The sequence below is a fragment of the Lipophrys pholis genome (assembly GCF_963383615.2).
Source record: "Lipophrys pholis genome assembly, chromosome: 1".
Lineage (NCBI taxonomy): Eukaryota > Metazoa > Chordata > Actinopteri > Blenniiformes > Blenniidae > Lipophrys > Lipophrys pholis.
In genome coordinates this window covers 49,107,361-49,131,555 of record NC_137635.1, presented here as the reverse complement: position 1 = coordinate 49,131,555, position 24,195 = coordinate 49,107,361, and the positions used below count along the sequence as shown (strand labels likewise).

Below are 24,195 nucleotides of genomic sequence, written 5' to 3'. Positions count from 1 at the left end.
CATGTTTACCTCTGAATTATCAGCACAGTGCACTGGGAGAAGCAGTGTGTTTGAATGGATCTATGCTGGTGTTGTTTCCTGAAAGGATTCGGTAATGGCTGTTTAAAAATAGTTAGCCTTGATTTGACGTGCAAGTATGGCAGATCTCCTCCCCGTTTTTTTCGGTTTAGAAAACAGCAGCATACTGTAATCTGCTGTGTCCTTGAGGAAGGCAGTCGGCGCGTGGACCGTGTGCCTGGATTTTAAATATAAAGTACACGATATGTTTAGAAACAAGCATTCGCGTCGGCTCGGCATGTATGCAGTCATGTGCCAGAGCAGTGCTGCATGAAGCATATGAATGTGCACTAATGATAATCCCTCCTTCGACAAATACAGTACATGAGCAAAACTGCTCACTTTTGTTTGGATCTCTAATCCTTAAATGCCTTTTGAATAAATAATCTTTACAACTGCATGCAGTCCGCAGATTTATTAGTCATTCTACTTAGCTATATGAATTATTAAGGCACAGTTGTCATCTTTAAATTCATAAGCCGTGATTTCATAAACAGTGTATTTATGAGCCTTAATTATTCCTTGTGCAGATTTATAAGGTGGCAAATTACGTTGATTCGATTAATAACCCGTGTTACTGCCATGCGGACGCCATAAGATAGCTTCTCCGGTTTCATCATTGCTATTTGTAGGTGTAAAATGTCCCCACGCAGCAGTTTCAAGTGAAAGATTTTTACATTCATTGCCAGTCGCATTGCACATTACATGTGGTATTGCCTGGTGTGGATAGATAAGCCAGAGTTTATTGGCGCTGCACTGGCATCGGCGTGTTCGTGTGTCTTTAGAACAAAGACACACATTGTGTTTCCATTCATGGAAAAGCTTGTATGATCAGATCAGGTTGATTTTCCTGACATCTTCAACAAAGTCCCAGAGTCAAATCATCTTTACATCTATGTCTATATCTATATCTATATATATACCTATACCAATATTTGTGCTGTCAAAAATGACGCGTTAATTTGATTAATTGATTTGAAACATTTAATTCGTTAAAAAAAAAAATGTACGTAATTAATGTAGGATTGTTTACTTTGTTTTGTTTTTTTGACTCCCTTACCGGAGCAGCAGCATGTGCAGCGTCTCTGGGCGCAGCACCGTGATCCCAGAGCAGCACAATACCGAATGGAATAATATTAAGGCAGAAGGTTTTACTTTCAAAGTTACCTGAAGGCTGATTGAGAAAGTGAAAGTCTTTCCAAGCTTTACTTTGAAAAGCCGAATGTAACGACCACAGAAGTAATTCTGCAGCAGTACAGCAGGTTGCCATGTTGGCTGACCAACAGACGCCAAACTGCTAAAACTGGAGGAAAGACTTGCAGGTAAAATATTAATTTCCCTGGGGCTCCTCTATACTGTGTGTGCGCGCGCGTGCCGCGAGCACTAGCGTGTGAATGCAATCTTGCGCTCTCTCTCTCTCTCTCGCTCAATGCCTGCTACTTTCTCTCTCTCTCTCTCTCATGTGTGGATATTACAGGATATTATTGCCACTTAGTTCATGTAATAAGTTCACAACTTTGTTTCTATAAATATTCAAATTCTCAAAGTGGTGGACCTGCACTCTAACAAAACCCAAACTTATGTTAGATGTTTAGGAATTCATTTAATTATGTTTTTATTATTTTGCTGATCTTGGAGAGAAACAGTTTCACGCAGAGCTAAAGGGACGTTATAAAGATAGTCTTTGAATTTAAATATACTCTAATATAGTGTGTGTTGAGTCGACATTCATTCCAAGGTTTTCCCTGAATAAATATCCAGTACAAGTTTCAGTCTTCAGTAGAAAAACAATGCAATTAATCACAGAAAATTGTGCAATTAATTTGTTCGATTGACAGCACTAATATATATATATATATATATATATATATATATATATATATATATATATATATATATATATATATATATATATATATATATATATATATATATAACCATACTTGCTCCTAGTTTGACTTCATTCTTATGTTTCTCTTGCTTTTTTGACCAAGCTAAAACTAACTGAGAACATCCAGTCTTGTGATTTGAAAATTAATCAAAGCATCACAGGAAGAACTTTCAGCAGCCACAGTCAAGGCTTTCTGCGTTCTGTGTTTGCATGTTTGCAGTTTCCCCCACAGTCCAAATCACCTGGGGGTCTGACTGTTCTTCTTCTTGTGGCTCAACGACATCATTTTCAGGGTTTCTTCCATTTCTGGGTAAAAAATTGGTGCGTAAAAGTGAAACTTTTTTGAAACGAAAACACAAAAACGATGCGTTTTCGCTTAAAATAAAACTTTACTTAAAAACTAAAAAACTTTAAAGTGACGGTGACTAGAGAATAAATAGTTTAATGAATGACCAAGGTGATGACAATTTTGTCGTAAACAAGCAAAATGGAATCAGATTCCATGGCAATCAACAGTTAACGTTTGAAAATCAACCAACTCAAACACTGGGAAATCATTTTAAGGAAATATTAGTCTTTAACTGATTCTCCAGCTCTAGTTTCTTTATTTTGTTAATTTTCACTGTGCATTGTTCAGATTTTATTTAAAAACTTTTGTTTCTTTCTGAAGAAAGAAGCTGTTCCAGAGTTTTCGACCAACCTCAATCTTTTTCTCCATTTTCTGAGCCTGCAGGTTGGCTTTCTTTGTATTTTAAGCCTTTGATGAACGCTTTGATCTCCATTTCACTAATTGTTTTTCATTCGCTCCCCTGTGGTTTGGCACTGTACGCTTCAATTACAGCGGGCGCTCGTGCCAGGATCTCACGCAGCGAGACTGCGATCGTCTCGTTAGTACTGAAGTTACACACGAGAGTGAAATTCTCACTGATCTCAAAAGATCTCCGTGATGAACCTTTGGTCAGAGGGGGAGTTTGCACGCATTTGGCTTTTTTGATCTTTTCTTTGATCTTGACTCTAAAAATTCTTCATTATGTTTTTCTTTTAAATGATCTCACAGCCTCGGACATGCATCCTGCCAGGGCTCGTATCGGTACTTGGTATTGGCAAGTAGTTAAAGGGTAGTACTTGTACTTGTCCTTTAAAAAAGTGCTATTGGGGCATGTCCAAGTAAAAACTATTCATTTTTTGGTAATTTGATGCAGGTTTTTCTGGAAGGCTAATATACTTCCCACACAAAGTTCATCCTCTCAGACAGATCCCACCCTGTTCCAACTGCTACCCTCAAGCAGACGTTACAGGACCTTATAGGCCGGAACAAACAGACTGAGAAACAGCATTTACCCCGAAGCCATAATCAGATTCAACAACTGAAATGAAAAAAGCTGTAGGAGTGTGTCTTTTATATCAGTTTTTTTTTTGTTTTTTTTAGGCATTTTATTATACTCTTTTTAAACTTTCTACCTTTTATATATTTATTTGCAGCACTTGCACAGACAGCACATACAATTTTGTTGTTTTTAAACAACAGCAATAAAGACTATTCTGATTAATATATAATGCTAACATAATTCTGCGTGATCGGCTGGAAATCAGGCACAGACACACAGTCGGGTATATTTGGATTTTTCGAGTAGCAGCTCAACTCTTATCTGACAGCCTTGTTTTGTGTACGTCAAGGAAATATTTGGAAAACTTTGCATGTACTGAAGGTACAATAACTGTGACTTTTGTTTTGCCTCCATGAATGGTTTACATTCATTGGGGTTTCTGTATCATCCTTAGTGTTAACCGTTTCAGGACCAAGCAAATAAGTCACACTGAGCACATCACATACACATTCATTTTCAATGGAGCTCCAATGCAACATGCTCACTCGTCATTTGGAGTAACTTGAGGTTTGGTGTCCTGCCCGACGATCGTTTGGCTCGCTGGAATTTCTTAGAATATAAATAATCTTCAGCTTTTGTAGTGAATGAACTTTTTAAACAATCTCTAAAGGTAGAAATAAATTCACCAACATGTTGCTTTATACCCAGTTCTTTGCAAAGGATTTCATCATTCCTGGTGTTTTAAAAAGTAGATCCAACCAGATATGGTTTTATAACTGTGGAGGTGAGTGCGTCCCACTGGGCCTGTTTCTTATCGACTGCCGTCATAAGCACCTATTATGTTTCCTCCAAGGGGTTTTTCTGTAATATTCTGTTTCCTAATTAGCATCCCCATTATGTCGTTTTGAAAAAACCTTACACGAATAAATACCTCAGCACTATCTCCCGCCTCGTTCAGTCATTTACAGTTTTTGAGCCTTTTAGAGGAATCGAATGGAGCTCTTGATTTATTGGTGTGAAAAGCTCTCGCTGCTGAACAGCGGCAATTGTCAGCTTTGAACACGCAGAGCTGCCTCGGATGAACTGCGAGGACAGTGTCAGGCCGGCGTCTCTGCAGAAACTGTGACTGTGCCAACATATAAAAGAGATGCGTGCGTGCAGAGGCGGACATGCATTTATCATATTGTTCAACTGTCTGCAAGATCCTGAGCTTTGCAGCGAGCATGACAATTATCTATAGGAGACGCAAGAAAAACGATTGCATATAGGAAATAAAGTCTGCCCTGGTCCTCTACACAGACAGACACATGACCTTGCACTCATTCATCAAGGCTGCTGGCACCTAGTTTGCCAGTTAGCAGCTGATTAAGTGCTGTATAAACTGTTTTAAAGACATCTGATGAGAGTTATATCCCCAGACCAGCCTTCCATCTGCAGCTTGTTGCCTTTCTGCTCTTTTCATGGTCGTGTCACCTCAAAAGACGAGAGCTGACAGTTCAGAGCTGTTGGGGGAGCCGAGACGACGTGCAGATCTGTTGCAGATGACAGGAGGGGGGGGGAGAAATGAAAAACCAGACAGAAAGAAAACAAACAGGCTTGTCAACATCATAGAAATAAAAGAAAGGCTGCGACACAGAAGGCAGACAGGATGAGGCATGTGGCCTCTTTGTTCTCACGGGGCTGCAGTGCTTTGCTGCCGATCTTAGCAGTACAGCACTTTACCCACCAGAGACAAACACCTTCAAAAGAAGTAATCGACTGTGTTTCTTTGTTTCTAGGAGGGACGGCGTCCAGGCAGAAGGGCTTCCGGGGGTGTATCCGCTCTCTGCAGCTGAACGGCATCACTCTGGACCTGGAGGAGAGGGCGAGCATCACACCCGGCGTGAGACCCGGCTGTCCGGGTCACTGCAGCAGCTACGGGTCGCTCTGTCAGAACCGGGGCCGATGCACGGAGAGGGAGAACGGCTTCCACTGTGACTGCAGCATGTCGGCGTACTCCGGCGTCTTCTGTCAGACAGGTACACACTCAGAGCTGACGGCGTCGAGTGGAGTGGAGCGTGTATGTCAGCTATCAGAGGGAAGCTTTGAATCAACACCCGTCACAGTGAGAGAACAGTACAGGGAAGTTTCCTGATACATGATAACATTTTGAAAATGATGTCCGTTTCCATGGAAATGGCAGAAACACTGAAAACAATAAGGATAGTTAGGATGCCAGGCCAGTTGCTACTTGACACTGTTGGTTGTTTGTGCGATGACACAAGAGAGAACAATACACAATAAACATTAACAATGGGGGTACATGCACATTCGTATTGACAGACAATGAAGTCGGATTGTTATTACGGTGACTGTCAACTATAAACCTACCAAGTCCCAGGAGAATCTGGACTGGGAGTCATGACACTCCATATACTGTCCATCGACTCACTCGTGCAGAAGTACTATTTGCTGCAGCCGTGGTGTGCAGGTGCAGTAGCAACTTTTCTGATAAGTTGAAAGATTTGTAGTATAGATGACGTTTGGAAGGAAATCATTTTTCCGAAAAATCTTTTTACAAATTAAAGCCTCTAACTTCGTGGTGTGACTTGTGGCTTAGTGCTTCATCTGATCTACCATAGAGGCGTTGCTGTTTCCCACAGATCCTCCGAGTTGAATACTCGGATATCGTCGATGATAATGCTTATAGTTGATCACTCACAAAATGCACACAAACCGAAAGCACAAGACATTTAGCACGCTTTATGCAGGATATTAGAAAATCCGACCACCTAACCAAAATTCACAAGTTGTTATGAAGTCAGAATACTATGCGTACCAGCTTCATTTCACTAAGGATGAATGGTAAACAGACTAAAGTAGTATGGTGTATTCTTACCACTTAAAAAGCCTTAAATCTCTGCTACTCACATTCATGCCAACAGTGACAGCAGCCATTGGGGCACTTTGGGATTCAGTGTATTGTCCAAAGTGGGAGGGGCAATTTGCCAGGTGGCCCTCTCCAACAGGAGGATCACATCTACCCTATTTGAATTTCATTATACATTCATTCAAAGTGAAGGAGCTTTAATCATGTTGTATCATCCCGTATAAACTGGCACCATGCAGATGGCTACAGGAAGACTTAACATTCCACCGATGACGTTATCGTTGTCTTCATAACACTGACACTGTTGGAAAAGCTGGCACTGCCGTAGTTCCCTTCAGCGTAACAATGGCTCCTCCTGCCTTGACCTCTCTGCAGGAAACCCGAGTTGCCACATTGCGACGTGTAGCTCAGCGTCTCATTATGCCTCCAGCCCCTGCCCTTGGCTTCACACTTGCTTGTGGAGTGGCCCATATATCCCACCAGACAAGGTTGAAGCTGTTGATAGGAGGAGAATAAAAGAATCCAATCAGGGAATTGTCTAAGTGCCGTCCTTCAGTCTGAGCACCAGCCCTGCCTTTATGTCTGCATCTGTGTGAAGATGAAGCATTATCACTCACCTCAAGCACACGGTCATATTTTACATATTGGGATGGATCAAATTTATCATAACACGTTTCACAAAATTCAAAAAAAAAAAAAAAAAATGGAGATGCGAATCAGAGAAAGTGTCGTTGTGAAGCTTTAAAAGTGGGTGTTTAAAGATTAGCAGCCTATGTTGTTTCACAGAACCTTTGTCTGCACTTAACACTCATTAAAAAGTACTTAGCTGCCGAAAGACATCAAAGGTCTCGTGCTACAAGTGTCTGTCTGATGTGCTGCAGAATGGGAGGCTTGTTTGATGTTCAGGTCACTGCTTTCAACAATGCGTCATCGCTCTGAACTTCACGTCGGGGTTCAGAAGCTCTTCCCCGCCAGCGGCTGGTATTTACAGTACGTCTCGGCAGGCTGAAGCGCCCAGCGGACGTTTTAATTGCTCCCGTACGTTGTTTTTTTGTTTCGTTTTTTTAAACGCAGCACAGATACAGCGAAAGGGGGAACGCTGAACATTGTTTTCTCGTGTTGATTTCCCGGAGAACAGCGCTGCGTTGTAGTGCGATCTAATTAGCCCATGTAAAATTATTTACAGGCTGCAATTTTCTTCTCAAGCTAAAATTATCTTGATCATAATAAGCCTTGGAAGCTAATGGGAGAACATGAAATACACTACCATGGAGGCAATTAGAATAACAGTTATTCTCCAAGAAGGGAGGAAAAAGTGATTCCGTGGACGTAATGAAATCTGATGTTTATGCAGGAAAATAAGTCCATTTCATGTAATATTGTTGCATAAGCCCGTTTCAGGCTTTTTCAATCCAGTGTCAGCAGCTGTGTTTTACATTCTGCTTTCACAAAGGTTAGAATGATCAGTAGAGCTCGTCAAAGAGGTCGAGATAAGCCCATAGGATCACTTTCGAGGCCACATGAGGTTGGGATTGATGTTTTGTAGACTTGTGACTCAGGCCCTTGCTTATGTTTTCAAGTGAAAACGTTTGTTGCACTCTGGGTGTTCTTTTACAATACAACGGCGCTCGGAGCCACTGAGAACACAACTTTTTGAAAACGCTCCATCTCCGCGTAAACGGGGGGGGGGGGGAACACAACTTTTCTGAAACGATGCCACTGCGGAGTCACCGTAATAACGGTACAACTTCTTCCGAGTGTCCGTGTTCTCCGATTTATAATGTTTATCGCGAATTGTTGTCTGTGTGCGTGTGTGTGGTTTATTACAGAATAAAGCAACAGCACCCACTAGTGGCTTATCATGGAAAGGGACATCGTTTTCAAAACTTTGTCGTTTAAATGCAAAAAACGATGCGTTTTCACTTGGAACGTTGTGTAAACTATGATAAAGACTGTGACTTTAAAAAAAAGTTGGTCATCTACATGGAATATTTCTCACAAACCAAATCAGACAACACACAAAAAATACAGCATCAATATTTTATTTAAGCTACTGGTTTTGAATCTCAATAATTATAACGATTAAAATGTAAAATATCTAAAAGTCCTAAACTTATCAGGATGCGTGCATTTCTCTGTCAGATTTAACTGTGATTTTGACTCAACCTGTTACTTTGTGCTTGATAGTTTTTCCTATAATATTCCCTCTGAGAGAAACAAAGAGAGAGAAAGATTCCTTATAAATCGATCCCCCCCCAGAGGTGTCGGCCGTCTTCAAGTCGGGAACGTCGGTCGGCTACACCTTCAAGGAGCCGTACGAGGTGAGCAGGAACAGCAGCGCTCTGCCGTCCTCCATCTACTCCGACGTGACGCTGAGAGGAGAGAACGTCTCGCTGAGCTTCAGGACCAACCAGAGTCCGGCTCTGCTGCTCTACGTCGGCTCGTACTACCGGGAGTACCTGGCCTTGCTCATCAACAAGCACGGTGAGGAAGAGGAGCCGGCTGGCTTCCGTTTATTTTTAATCAAATTACCTCCCGCCACATTCAGTGATTCAGATGCTTTTAAGGTTGTGTATCTTTTAGATTTAATGCTTCTTCTTTTTTCCGAGTCGCAACTTTTTCTAATGTAATTACGTCTGTTGACTCTGTTTTGACCGACTATGTTGGATATTTTTTTTTGCTTTACGGCCGAAGGATTCCCCAAAAAATGTACAATAAGTATTTTTCTCTGCTTCGTCTAACTGAGGTATGTCTCTGCAACGTCTATGGCCAAAAGAGACATTTTCACACATTTAACCTTTTGAGAGGAGTCGAGCAGAGATTATCAAGTTCCATACATATTCTTTGCTCTTATGTTCAATTTATGAAGTTTCAAATACAAATTAGCATAACTTTTTCATTTAAACTGGTTAATTTTTTTCCGGCTGTTTTTGTTTCTGATTTTATTGGTTTGATCCTTGTTTTCCATCATTTTTTAGAGAAATTTGACATTTGTTTGAACCTTTTGTGCTCTTTCTTTAAACAATTCTAAACAACATCACACACCCTTTTTTTTTTTTTTTCTTTGGGAAATTCTGGTCATTTAAATTTGTTTTGTTTTTGTTTTGCTTTTTTCATTTCTTGTGGTTTTAGTTATTTCCCCCTACTTTTCTCGAGTCATGTTTCAGCCAGGAGATAAGAGTCCTTTTGAAAATGTTCATTCAAATCTTGACTAAATCTCAAGGAGATTTATTAATATTGAGAATATCTTCTCTCCTGTCCTCCATGACCCTTTACTTGTGTCTTCATGTTTCCGATCTCATTTTACATGATTTTCTTTCACATGATGTTTCTCAACCGTTTCCCTTTTTTTTCAATTACTTTGTCCTCCTGTCATCTCCTCCCCGCTCTCCTCCCCTTTCCTCTCATTCCGTCTCCGTGGTCATCTTCTCCCGGTATCGACCTCTCCTCCTCCTCGTCCTCCTCCTCAGAATCTGTCAGATCTTTCCTCACTCTGGATTCCCCCCGTCAGACTCTACTGCCTTTTAATCTGTCCAGCCCTGCCGGCTCTTCTGTTTTTGTCTGGGGTTAAAGAAAGTTGTTGGCTGGTCTTATCACTGAGGCCTGATGAGCGATGCTGCAGGAATAAGAATGTTGTGGGCTGCAGGTCATCGCAAAGCTTGAAAACTAAAGGAAATTTGAGGGAGTCTAATAATGCTGCTTTTAAGATTCGCAGCAGGAACACTTTGAATGCAGAATTACATTTTCAAGCATCTGGGGGTCTAATAAAATTGGCACTTTGCTGCTAGATTAGCTGTAAATTGATTCTTTTCTTCCCGGTGTTAATGACTCAGACAACGCTGATGGACAGGAGGGCATTAAGGGTTTGCATTGCCCATGGAGTCGTCAGGTAAATGCTATTTAACTTAAGTGTCCATTAAGATCCTCAAGAGCCGTTTCTTGTTTTAGTCTTTGTTTTTCCCTCTTCTGCTCTACAAAAAACAACTTTTCAAGCTCAAATACTCTGTCAATCACTCACAGCTTGTATTGTTTAAACAACAATATTTATCCCTTTCCAGTTTATACACCTTTATAATAGAAGGAACAACGAATATTGTGAATCACAACTGTGATTTGTGCCTTGTGGGATTAATTATAATTGAAAATTAATGTAATGTATGCATTTGAAGGACGATGTCATTTCTTATCCTTCTTTATAATCTTAAAAGCTTGAAGAAATAACGGCGCTCTCATTAAATCTTCCTCTAATGCTCAGAATATTAGGAAATTTAATTAGATTTTGAGTTCTGTTATTGATAGGGAATTACCTCCTAATCCTCTTAGCATGGCGAGCTTTATTAACTCACATCCTCATCTTTCTGATCCGTCACCGAGGTGAACAAAACAAGACCTGGATGTTTTTATCAGGATAACTTTGAATTGGGGGTGAGGGAACTAAAACTTTTGTCTGTGTGTTTGTGTGTGAAGATAAGCTGGAGGTGAGATACAAGCTGGACAGCAGCAGGGAGGCTGAGGTGTTGAGGAGCCGAGCCAGGAGTCTGGCCAACGGGCAGCTGCACACCGTCAGCATCAGGAGGCATTCAGCCTCCGTGTCCGTGCAGGTACGACGACACCACGACTTCACAACATATTCACGGGGGTTTGATGAATAATAGTGTCTAATGGGGGGGGGGAGCAAGTGAAGTGGGCAGCGTGCATTTGAAGAGAGCTGCTCATTTCTCAACAATTTCCAAGCAATAGACTTTGATTGCAGTTTTCTTTTCTCCGGCTTCAGGAGAGAAACTCAGTGAGCCCGTCGCCATTCAGCATATTAAAGCAACGCCACTCGCTTCCTGCATCAGCAAGTCTGCTGAAACGTCTTTATTAAACGCCTGCAACCTCAGCTGGGCTCAAACGCTTTAACTATAGCAGGGGTGACAAACATAAGGCCCGTGGGCCAAAACTGACCCACAAGAGGCCCCAGTCTGTCCAAACCACCAAGAAAATTGTAAAAATTTCTATAAAAACTGCTTTTTTAAAATGGATTTATTTATCTACTTGCCTCAAAACCATGTTGTCAGGGGGAGTTTGTACCAACATTCATAGTGCAACAGCAATAGCAGAAGGCGTTTTTGACATTTCACTGCATTTTGCAGCAGAAAGTTAAGTTAAAATTAGATTTATGTTAAGATCGTACTTATTGTCGGTGGTAATTGTTTGGTTTTGCAGAAATATCGACATGTTCATCACGTGTACTCTGCGCCACTACAAAGAAAAACATTAAAGTTTAAATTGAAAGGTTATTATGGCTCTGTGTTCCCCGTCCAGCCCGCTGAAGATGAAGCGTGGCTGCAAAAGAATAGAATTGAAATAGAAAGCCTTTGTTGTCATTATACAGCGTACAACAAAATTGGACTGCTGCTCCTCACACAGAGCAAATAAACATACTAAACAAACAAAAATAGTGCAATATAACAAAGAATAGTTCAATTCGACAAAAAGGTTCACAGATGAAGGTTGAGGGAGCATCAGAGGACATATTGATTATCCTCCTCCTGAGCAGGAGGAATTCATATAAGTAGGATTATGAGCAACCTTTCGAGGTTCGATCACTCATAACTCTCAAAAATGCTCACTTGTCACAGTGTCATATAGCTGAAGATGTATGCCCTCCGATACATTTCCATTCTTAAAAACAATGAACATATGTTAATTTGATCCCACCTGAGAGTTTGATGATTGTTGACATTATATAAAAGCTTGAGCCTAAATTTCTTCTAGATTTGGACTGAATAGATTTGAAATGATTTGTGAGGTAATGAGTGGACAGTTGACACATGTTTGGATCAGTCGTGCCTCTGTTCCTCTCGAGAGTCGTGATAAATCCCCGGTCATCTACCGGGAGCAGAGCTACGGCAGGCCAGCAGCGACTCCAAGCAGCTCCGCATGATATATGAAGCATCTTAATCTGGATCTCCCAAATCTCTTATCTTGTTAACAACAGGCTCAAATGATATATGAGGTGAACTTAATCAAACCTGGAGCACACGGCCCGAATGTCCATGTAATTATCAGAGATGAAATACAAGGTGACCTCGTCGCCGTGCGCTGAGGTTCTGGTGAAATATGAGGCGCGTCCCATTCTGCCGGTTTCCATCACCTTGAATCATGATGTTGTTAACACAACGCTCCGGGGACAGCGGGGCCAACTTGGAGGAGAGTTTGGCCGGACGGTTTCCAGACGGTCTCACCAGTGGACACGATCACAGCCTCTCCCCTCAGCGGGTGTCCAGTTGAAAAATGACTCGCTCCAGCTTAAATCGCTCCGGGCGACTCGCACGCCGCGTCCTCCGTTTGTGTGTCGCTGTCAGAGAGGTCAGTGGCAAATCTTTGAGCTCTGTTCTCTAAATAAACCCGATTGGCTCCGTTAAAATAGGGCATAAGACTTTGTAGGTAGTGGGAAAAGAAGTCTTTCTTTATCTCTATTGTTTTTTTCCTCACAGCGTATTAAGGGAAAGAATAGAATACAATACAATACAATACAATACAATACAAAATTTATTTGCTTTATTCTTGTGTAATGAAGTGCAGCAGTCGTCACTTCTGATTCAGACTCTTTCATATCATCTTTCTCTCCTTCCATCGGCAGATTTTAATTAAAATAAAAAACACAAACAGATCAGAGATAACGTTCAACACATTGTTATCCAAGCAGTAAACGTGACATTTTCAATGCACAAGCAAAACATGACAACATGATCAAGGTTGCTGCCTAACGTGGAATAACGTCACTTCTTTGGAAGAATCGAGAAGATCTCATTCTAAATCGAGGCGGAACACCGAGCAGAACTACTTCTTACACAGTATTTCCTTCACAGGAATATGAACAAGTTCTTAGCCGCAGGCAGCACTTTGAGCCACACTAAGATCCTGCGTGAAACGAGCTGCAATGCATGCCCATAGAAACAGATTATTCTTCTATTTGCTTGTACTTGTGTTAATAAGACCATATTTCATGGAAACAGGGGTATTAAATTTACGTTTTTATGTGCATTAGGCCTTGTTTTCATGTGAGAGATTCTCTGGAAACTGCCAGGTGTGTTTGTTTTCCTGCGCCACTGGTACGGAGTGATTGGATGGAGTTGGAGCGCAAAATGACATCAGATTTCCAGCAAATCAATAGCATATTAGGCTCCATAAATTGACTATTTTATCAATTTTTAGAAGAAAAGTTGCACAAAAACCTTGAACTTTCTTCTGCTCCCCAAACCACAAAAACACTTAAAATCTGTTCTGAAAACCGGTTCAGTCATCAGTGGGTTTTTGGTGTTTAAATGGTATTTAAATGTTCCAGATGAGCTTGACACTGTTGACTGTGACTGGCGTCCCTCTTCACAGCCACATGATGAGACTCTCTGTTGAGCAGCCCTCATTAAAATAATCTCCAGTGGAGAATTTCACCCTGAACAACAGAATGTTCTGGGTTTTTTTCCCCCTTGAAAGTATAGTCCCTATCTCACACTGAGAAGAAAGATAAAGGGGAAACTGAGCAGTGACAAAAAACAAGTCTCGATGAACTGAATTGAGATCGCCACAGTTTGTGACACAGAGAAAATAATGAGTGACTTAAAAGTGAAAGCCACGGAGTCATTTTCAAGTTGGAAAAAGCTGCATTTTTGATGGCAGTTAGTCTGTAAACGAAACAAATATGGATAACCTATTACATAAATGTGTTTTCCAGATTGACCAAAACGCCACCGAACACTTCAACCTGACGTCTGACGGGGAATTCAACGCCATCAAGGCTCTGGTGCTGGGCAGAGTGCACGGTAAGTGAAGAGACCGTGAAAGCAGCAGAGAGAAGGCCTTTTCGGTTTGCGGGCACTCAGACTAACACTCATTTAATCAACAGCTCGGAGATGTCTGGACTCGTCTGATGCTCAGCGTGGGCTGCCTCGCTTCTTTTTTTGGTGGAAAACAGATAAATTATGTAGTCAAAGCTATTAGCACTGAAATATATAAAGAAATAAAAACCCTGAGTGCTCAATAATGCTGTGAACTTTCAAACAGTGAAGTTTTCGTTAAGCCCCTGAACAATACTGTGAGCATTTATAGAGTTTGTGATTGTTGTTGAAGAAATCCTGAAGAGAACCGGGAAGAATTTCATTGGACTCGAGGAGGATGCAGAGAGTTGAAACGCTGAGAAAAACGCTCCGACTCCATGGAAAAGGGGGAAAATGCAACTTTTTAAAAATGCGTCATAACTTTAACTTTTTAAAAATGGGACTGTCTCCAGGGAAACCGATTTGAAAATGCAACTTTCTGAAAACGTCTAAATCTCCGTGGAAACGGGGGGGAAAACGCAACTTTTTAAAAACCGACTCCTGGGAAATGGACATTGTTTTCAAAAGATTGTGGCGTGACCACGAAACGGGGCCACGGTGAGAGCAAGACGACATTCGTGAAGAGACTCAAAGCAGACCAAATTGGTTGAATTCAGAGAAGGATGCGTTTAGACTGTATGAACAGAAGCTTTGTCTCAGTTAGGAACATGAAGTTCTTGTTTTTAGCGACGGGTTGAAGGATTTCAGACTGTCTGGGTGTCATGAGCAATCTGTCGACAAGGTGACCGTGTCGACCAGAAGGCAGTTTTTCTTTATCAATCATGTTACTTACTCAACTTAATGCTTGAACCAAACTGCTGATGTTATAGTTCTTAGTTCCCTTCAGTACTTCACTGGTTCTGAGTAACACCAATAAAACACCTTGAAACAGGCTTGTTAATCAATAGATTTCCTGTGCAATAGTGTTTTTATCCATAAAACACGTAAATAATAATGTGCCATGTTTGCAGCTTTTGTTCACTTGACTTGGAGAAGGAGGCTGTGTAGCTTCTGGATTTGCAGCGATTTTAATCGCATGTCATACGATCTCTGTTCGATTCAACCGAGCTTAACGAAGGATTGCTGTGCTTCCACATCAGTAGTACTCCAAGTCGACTCTGCTGCCGCTGTTGGATTGAAGCAGATGTTTTGACATTTTTCTCTGATGCTGCCTCTGAGAGAGGCTACAGACCTCGCTCCTGAACTTTACCAACGAATCATCCAAAAGCAGTTTCCCAAAATCAAACTCGCTCGGATCTGCTTTGTTTTCAAACCCATATCTGGAGATGAATTACTTGTTTGAACTTTCGTAACCCGACTGAGACCTTGCATTGCAACGTTTTTATTTATCCATTTCCTCCTTTGTGAAACTCATCACCTTCACATAACGGATGCTTCATTGCTAAGAGTCACCAACCCCGGGCGTCTCAGTGCCGCGCTTTATCCACTTAACCGTGTGTGGACGGGGACCTGTAAAACTGTTGGAGCGATGACAGTAATTGGCCCCGTCATGACTTATTCATGTTCCCTCTGAGCGGCTCCTTCAGAGTCGAACTCTGATATAAGTTGGGGAATTAAGCGCGAGGCTGAGAGGCCGCGGGCTGCAGCCGCAGCTCCCCGATAAGACAGCCGCGGCAAGCGCACTGTCAATTTAACAGGAATCACACTGGTGGCTATTAATAGAAATACGTGAGTCTATATATACTATATTGACAGTATGTCCAAGTTACATCCGTCCGTCTGTCCTCTATTAGCATTTCATGCACTTTTGGGTTTGTTAGGCACTGACGGATACAGATGGAGTCTTCTGTCTGTCTTCTTTGTTCATTACGTGTAAAACTTGGTAGGTTTTCAAGGAGCTTGGGGATGCGTAGCATAAAGAGTAGTACTCCTGATGACCTGAAGGGGCAGTGTTGTGCCGTATAGCTGATGTGAGACCAGCAAAAGGAAAAGAAAACAACATAACTTGGAAGACGTGTACATGGATTCAAACAGAGCGCCAACATTACTTCACTTGGACAAAAGGACAAGGAAGCTTCAGATTTCTTGTGGGAAGAGTTTAGAAACGTCTTTGCAAGCAAAGTTAAATATTGTCACAGTTTGTGATCTGTGATATTTGTTTGCAGAAACTCTAGACAAGGAACAATTTGATTGGATAATGGTTGACTGGAGCGAGCCTGCAGTCAGTTCAGGTCGTGTTTTTGACTCCAAACGGCAGATTGTTGAAATAAACTTTATATATTTAATTTGGCATCAGCAGTTTTGTTTGATCAAGTTTTCACATAATAAACAATTAGCAGTTTAAAATCAGTTTCATTGATGTTTGGATTCGAAACCTGAAACAAACGACATGCGCTGCATGTATTGAATTAAAAACCAGGCCAATGTAAGGAAAGTATGATGACGTGACGAGTGACCCTCACATAAATAGGTGCAGATTGGTAAAGGAAGCCTATTTGGACCTTCAGAGTCTTTGTGTGGCAATCATGACTACATTTTTAAAAATATTCGAGTTAGGTAAATTAAGCAGTATTATTCTCATAAACCTTCCTTTTCTTCCACTGTGAAACACAAATGTTGTGAGCTAAGAAGTTAGATAACAAGTGCTTGACCCAACTATTAATGGAATTATAGTCAATAATCTGGAACAATGTGCCCATTTTATACCAATAATAAAAGTAATTTTCATCTGATTCAGGATTTCCCAGTGACACCGGAGATATTTTGCTGCTATTGGTCATTCAGATGTGTAGTTGAATCAGTTGTTAGACCGGACATCAATCTGAATGAAAGAATTGGAAACAAAAATGATCTATCCAGTGAACTGATTTCAGTCTCTGTCTATCTATCTATTTCGGAAACTACAGCCTGGAACTAACAGCTTTAAGTGTTAAATAAAATGACAGCATGTTGTCACACAGCTTGGTGCTCGAGGTCTTTTAACCCCGTCATGTCAGCGTGTGAACCCCCCCCCGTTCAATCCGGAGGAGGCGGGGTCGGATCAGGTTCAGAAAGAGCAGCAGGAAAGTAGATTTTCTGTCGTTTCCCCAACAACCCTGTCATCCATCAAGACCCGGAAGGGATACGGGAGCGGCTGAGAGGTGGAGAGAGGTGGAGAGAGGTGACGCAGTGAGGAGTGAATCAGCTGAGATGAGAGCTCTCGCTCTGCCCTAATGATTCCTGCTGATCTCATCAACATGCAGATGTGTCCCGTAAAACCACATCCACCTCTCCGTCATCCCGGCGGACATCCGGGCGCCGCCGCTCGCTGGCGGTAATGACGGCTCTCACGGCTGCCGCGGAGCGGCGCAGGTGACTGATGAAGGGAGGAAGTCAATGAAATGAACGGAAAGCGGCGAGAGTGCACATCTGTCTGGCCGGGTGACGGATGCAGGCTGAGAGCAGAATAATTGACAGTTTGTCCGCGGTGATGGAGGGGAAGTGGAGCGTCGGTATGTTTGGCTTTTTTTTCTGCCTGGATGGTGATGGGCATCATGGATCTTGGCTTGGCAGTGTCAGTTTTTTTTTTTTTTTTTTTTTTTTTGTCCTGCTGCTCTCAGGAGGGTAAACAAAAAAAAGTCCACAACAGGTAAACAGTGTTTTGTCCGCATAATAAGCGACTTACAGGTTTAATCTTTCTGAGAAAGTCTAAATCTTTCTGCAGCTACACCTTCAGTATCTTCAGGACATTTTGACACATGGGAAGTGTGAACCAGGAACATTTCCAGTGAAAGACCGCCCACATGGTCCTAGCAGAAGTTCTGGATGGGTTTTTGTCCTGAGGGGTGAAGCGCTGATGCTGTGTTGTTTCTGCAGGATTTATTTATGCAACAGAATCTCAACAGCGGCTGATTGCATGTTGAAACCTATTTTTAAATGAGGCCCAGCAGAGTCGGTTGTTCGGTCAAATACTGTCCAACAACTTCTGGACATACAAGTATGTTCGTGTCTTGAGAATATGGCAGGAAAGATAATGCATTACGATGATGGTAGTACTTTTAAAAGTACATCAAAAGCTACTTCTACTCATGTTTCTTTAAACTTTTTACTTTTTGTTGATCCTAACAGTTGGTGGGCTCCTGTCGCTTTGTCCTTCTTCACAACAGCCCGCCTCCACAGTGCCAGTTATTTCTATATAAACAACAACTAACTAAAGTTTTCTATCCATCGTCAATCTGGCAAGATAATCCCTCCCCAGGCCGTCTGTCAAAATCCTTGATAAGAGACAAATTTTCCAAATGAGGATTTTCTTTTGTTTGAATAACTAGTGAAATTGCTATTATTCAAACACAGGTTTACTCACCAGTAGCCCAAATGAGTGATTCCCTGCTACAAGTATGAAACAAACCCTCCCTCCAGCAGTAACTTGAGCACTTTTGTTATTTAATGCTTTTTAAAAATTTGAAGTCCGAAAATATACTGGAATCAGGACGATTAAGACATCTGATTGAACAAGCCAAATTACAAAACAACGTAATGTAACTCAAAGGACAGATACTTTCAGAAAAGGATAACAAAGAACCACACGGGAGAAGTAAACGTGTGGATGTGATGTGATTGGGTCTTGAGCGTCTCATGTCTTCTCAGTCTTCAGGCATCAGCCAATCAGCAGCCAGAGAATAATCAAGTATGATCATTACTGGACTCATGTTTGATTTCCTTTATTGAATCCCTCCAACAACTGTAAAAAAAATATTACAGAAATCATTCTTATCATAGTTGTTGGGTTATTAAGAACTTTAGTGTTATCTAAATTTAGTTCGAACTTTGAAGTAAACTTTATTTATATAGCACCTTTCTCAGATATAGACCACAAGGTGCTTTACAGCACTAAAAACTGAAAAATAAAACAGAGATAAGATCTGTTTCATAATTAGATCATTTTTGGGGGGAGAAGTGTAACTCTAATCTGGTCATTTTCTCTGTTTCTACAGATTCTGACGACATGGATCCAGACCTGGCCCGCTTGGCGTCTCTGGGTTTCACCGGCTGTATGTCTGTGGTTCACTTCAACACCATCAGCCCTCTGAAAGCTGCTCTGTTCCACCCGGACAGCAGCCCCGTCTTCATCACCGGACCTTTAGTTCAGTCCAGCTGCGGCTCTGCGGCTTCGGCGAATCCCTACGCAGCGGAGAACACACGCCACCTGTCAGGTAGCCAATCAAAGCTGACGTGATGTTTTTTCTTTAATACACCAATAGTTCACATTGTCCTGTATGATATTTAATGATTATAACAAACTTTGACTCTTGGAGCAACACTGTGATTAAAAGTTTAGCGTCACAGAAAGTTTAACTGTGGCTGAAAATGTCAAAAAAAAATTAACTTCTGCTACTTTCTGTGTAAAGTGGATAAAAGCTGATTGTTTTCAGCTCATAAACGCTTCATTTATCACATCAAGAGCACTCCCTGTTTTTTGGGGGGAGACTAATGACAGCGTGATCGATGCGTTAATTAATTTGGAACATATAAGAGATTCCTTTTGGGGGTTTTCATCCTCAGCGCTCTTCCAGTTTGTTTATTTCATTTTCAGAGCTGCTGTTGTTTCCTCTGAATGATATTCTCATCTTGTCTCTGCTTTCTGATTCTATGATTTAATCATAATTTCTGGACACGATTTTGTCTTTTTCTCTCTTTTCTACCCGTTTGGTTTGTATTTTGCTCCTTTCTTTTTCCTCGTCTGCCCTCCCTTCTCTCTGCTGTAGACCAGTCTGGTTCAGTGGGTTCAGGTCAACCTTTAGTCAATGCCATCCGGACCGACTCGGCTCTGATCGGAGGTATAAACTGTCGTCTTTGTTCCACCTTGTCCTTACCTGTCTTTTAGATTATTATGTCTGGGACGTTTCATAACTGAATTAATTTGTTTGGCGCCTCTTAAAAAAAAAAAAAAAAAAAAGTGTTTACTTGATGTTGAACTTCAAGAAAGCGTAACATTGATGTGTCAGGCTGGCAGCCGTGTAAAACTCATTTAAAACTTGGTCGCTCTGCCAGCGCAGATTGATTCGCAGTGAAGACTGAAAAGGTTCAATCCATAATTGTGTAGATAGAAAAGGTGAGGCCTGAATAAAAGTCATTTCAAGCTGTCCTGTGCACAAAGGCCAACTCTCCTAATTAAACCCATGCAGGAATGATTTCCTGATGATTTTTTTTATTTTTTTTGCTGTTATCCTGGGAAAAAAAGCAGTCACTTTACAATGTTGCTCAAATTGATTTCTGAAGGATTTCATAAGTCCAATTAAACGAAACCTGCTCGTGTATTCCCAACGCTCCCGACAGAGCAGAAGAGCTTGATCGATTTGGAAGATTGAAAATGACGTTTGACGTCCTTGAAAGTTCAATTAACGGGATAATCAAAATATTAGGAAGTAAAATTAAGGACATAGAGTCGGCTCAGGTTTTAGAGTTTACCGGTGGCGGCTGGCCAATAGAGGGGGCTGGTGTTCAGTTGCGCTTTCACCAGTTACTGATTAATATGAGTGATTTACATCAAATTAAACCAATCAGTGTTGTTTCATGCCCGTGGTTTTGAGCGACTTTTAAAAGTAGTGATAATGAGTGTATTTTAACTCCGTAACAACTCTTCTAATTTCCCCCTTTGAAAGGAGAAATTTGACTGAAAAGCCTCAGGTCATGTTCAACTTTTTCCTCTATTGTTATTTTAAAATGCACACAAACATAAATGTGTTCAAACCTTTGCAAACATGTTCAGGTTTGTTATTGTCTATCAATGTTTGGATATGCTCATTTATAAATGACCGCACATTTTGCTGTGCAAGTGTTTTTTGAGGCACAATTCTAAAACACTTTGAAAGATTGATTGAGGTGTTGGTGAAAATAAACTCTGAGATTGGTTTTAGTTTCCCCTAAACTCAGGCTCACTGTCATTTCAAGTCACCCAGCCCCCAAAACACATTAATGTTCTCAAAGGGACGAACCAAGCATCTGCTTATTTGCTTACAAGTGTGTTAATAAAAGTGTCATCTTAATAAGTGCTCTCTCTTCACTAGCTATATATAAGTACAATAATTCTCACCACTAGGGGGCTCTCTCAATGTAAAACAGGCAAGATTGGCAACACTTCCAGTGCTTCTTGTAATGTGCTTATAAATGCACCATATTTAAAGGGGTCATATTATCCTACTTTTCAACACTTTCACAAGGTCTCGTTGGTCCAAAAACGTCGTATTCAAAGTTCATTGCACCAAAATCCATTTGAATATTGGATCATATGAGCTGCATTCAGAATCTGCTGTGTCTGTGTGAGCTGGACTGGCTCCGCCCACACATGCCCATATTCGAAAGAAGAAGTATTTTCTCTTGTGGTGCCATATGCCAGAGCAGAGCTGCCTAATTGTGGGAGGAGTCAAAGGGAGGGACTACCTTAATTGTGATTGGCTAAACCCCCGATGACACTATGTAAGGTTTGATTTCTCATTGGCTCACTTCAAACTGAAAGAAGCCAGAGAGAGAGATGACAGATTTTCTTCACTTCTGGGGCGTCATTCCCGCTATGGAGACGATTATTACTGCTGGAAAACCATTAGAAAGTGAATTTAGCATATTATGACCCTATAAGGTGATGCTTAGAATAATGGCTGAAATTGAAGATTGATGAAGAGTCCCACCTAAGAAATTCCCTGGAGTTTACCTATCCGGAGTTATGAAATCCCTTCTTCCTTGCAGGGGTGATAGCCGTAGTCATCTTCGTGATGGTGACCGGCTTGGCGATAACCGCCCGGTTCTTCTACCAGAGGAAGGACACGTACCGAAACCAGGAGGTGAAGGGAGTCAAGCAGGACGACAGCCCGGACTTTCCTTTCAACAACCAGGCGGACTCCCAGAATCTCCCCACTGAAAACCCAAAGGAGTATTTCATTTAACCGACGGCCTCGGGTGGATTTCGGAGGATTTTGGCTCGCCTCGGGACATTGGGGTGCGTTCAGGAGCCGCTCGGATACCTCTCTGGGGGAAGCGGCTCTGCGGCATCAAAGACGAACAGTCCGCACTGTGTTGTCTTTCTGTTGCTTTCCTGTAAATTGTGAATATACTGATCCAAACGAGCAACAGCATCGGACTCTAAGGTGTTCATATTCTTGCTCAGCAGCTGTAAATACTGTGTAAAACTGATTTAATGTATTTGTAACAACCTCTGGCTAATGTCACTTTGTCATATTGAAATGTTGGAAGTGATGGCCGTATCAGTACTTTTGTTGTGTCCGGGAAGTGAAAGTGTGTCCTCTGGTGTTGAAATGAAGTCCACTGGTATCAGGACGAGAGTACTTCAAAGTTTCTTGGCGATTTCCTCACATTTCATCTTCAAATGCAAGTTTCCCCTCGCTGTCGTTAAGAACCAGAATTAACACTGAATCTGTTCGTGGCTCTGACGGAGGAAAGAAGTGAACTTGTGTTTGTCTCATTGAGTTTTATAGTAATCATCATGAGAAGCTCACTTCCAGGACCCTTTGAAACAGAATTTGATAGGACACCATCAAAAGGGGGAAATAGAACATTACCTGAATTTAAACAACTTTCAAAACATTTGGAATAAGTCCACAGCTCAGAAACTATCTCACATCGATTCAGCTGGGCTTGATATCTCGGTATACAAAGGGGACATTTTGTACCTTTTAAATCTTCTCTTTGAAGCCGGGTTTGTGGGAGCTGTGCTCAGTATTCTACAGTTATACAGAAATGTGATAGTTTCAACATTTTTAGATCATGGATTTACTGAATATAAAATGGAAGAAAAAAAAAAAATCACAAATGCGCCGCTTAATTCTGCAGCTCCTCTTGACTTTTAAAGAGCTTTGTAAAAAAGGTGATTTAATTTTTTTATTTTATTTTTGAAGCTCTCAGACCAGACAAAAGACTCCCGTCATTGTTTTCGATAGTTACAGCATTCAATGAAAACAGCACTCTACAATTAAATGACCAAACACTCATCGTGAAACAAACTATGATCTCCACTCATTCTCAGATAAACTGAATACACTCTGTGGGACCAAAACAATGTAGAGTGATTTCACAGGCGAAAGGTCATACAGGTCAAAACAAAACTTTTGGTGTCTGTTTACATGGCGTGCAACTTTTTGAAAATGGCTCTCAAGGTGGCACTTTTAGAAAACACTCCCAACTCCCCCATGGAAACTGGGGAGGAAACAACGCTTTTTGGAAACACTCGGTCTCTGTCTAAATAAGGGGGAAACGCAACTTTTTGAAAATGCTTTAACTCCGTCTCCGTGGAAACGGGGAAAAAGCAACTTTATATGGTTTTCTGCGTCCATGCGTGTTGTTTCATTACAAAAACAACCAACAGCAACCACTCATGTCCCGACATGCTCCCTGCATTCTTTTCAGCGTTTCTGCCTTTTCTGAAATGCAAAACGACACGATTTCACTTGAAACACTGTCGTGTAAACAAGGCCCAAGAAAAATTTGCAAACTTGGTTTGATTTCACGTTGCATAATTAGAAGCGAATGTGGATTTTTACATTTATTTTTGTTTAGTGTTTTACTCAAATCAGACTCTAGCATGGATGTTTGGATGTACGATCCCTCCATCCACCCCTCTTTTTCATGGTAGACCTGCTCATCATTCATGCTTTTATGAACCAACATATTATGTTTCACCCGCCTTGTTTTGTTTACCTAAAAATTACTTCAATTGGTAAAGAAATCCTGGTGTGTTTGGTAACAACCATGGTGATTAATATGGAAAAGGGAGAGTTTAAGAGTTGCAAACCAAAAAATAAAAAGTTTTGTTCTGCCGTGAATCACTGGAATTCAAGTTTGAAGCACATAAGCATCCATCCAGCACACATAAAAAGCCCATTTCTAAAATGTCACTTCAACTTTGATGTAGTTTGAGGTGACGACAGACCCTTCAGAGCCGCTGAATCACTTCACTATAAGTTTTCCAGAAACTGCACTGTCATCTAAAGCTGGAAAACTCGGCTCAGCAGATATCAAAGTGGGTTGGTCTTATGTAACGTAGCCCGCTAAATCTTATGGGAGAAAAACTTAAACAAAGAAGCTGTATCTTCCTTAACTAGACATAACACAAGAGGCTAATGTCTTCAATCCAATGGTTCAAACAACTGATACAGTCAAGGTGTGTGAAACGTGAACTACAACCAGAACTAACTGGACATTCAGTTCATCCTCAACATCCTAAACTTCAGTTAGAAG

The 24,195-nt window shown here is 41.2% G+C and overlaps 1 protein-coding gene across 1 annotated transcript in view; it reads left to right on the top strand.

Annotated features, from left to right (window-relative positions):
- cntnap3 (contactin associated protein family member 3) overlaps positions 1–22,742 on the top strand; it is a 121,479-nt gene extending 98,737 nt beyond the window's left edge. Inside the window, exons 18-24 of the mRNA XM_080476776.1 lie at positions 5,055–5,294; positions 8,405–8,629; positions 10,613–10,746; positions 13,866–13,953; positions 18,942–19,160; positions 19,713–19,784; positions 21,691–22,742. Coding sequence (XP_080332902.1) covers positions 5,055–5,294; positions 8,405–8,629; positions 10,613–10,746; positions 13,866–13,953; positions 18,942–19,160; positions 19,713–19,784; positions 21,691–21,887 — 1,175 coding nt within the window. The 3' untranslated portion in view covers positions 21,888–22,742. The remainder of the gene's footprint in view (positions 1–5,054; positions 5,295–8,404; positions 8,630–10,612; positions 10,747–13,865; positions 13,954–18,941; positions 19,161–19,712; positions 19,785–21,690) is intronic.
- The last annotated feature ends 1,453 nt before the right edge of the window (positions 22,743–24,195 follow it).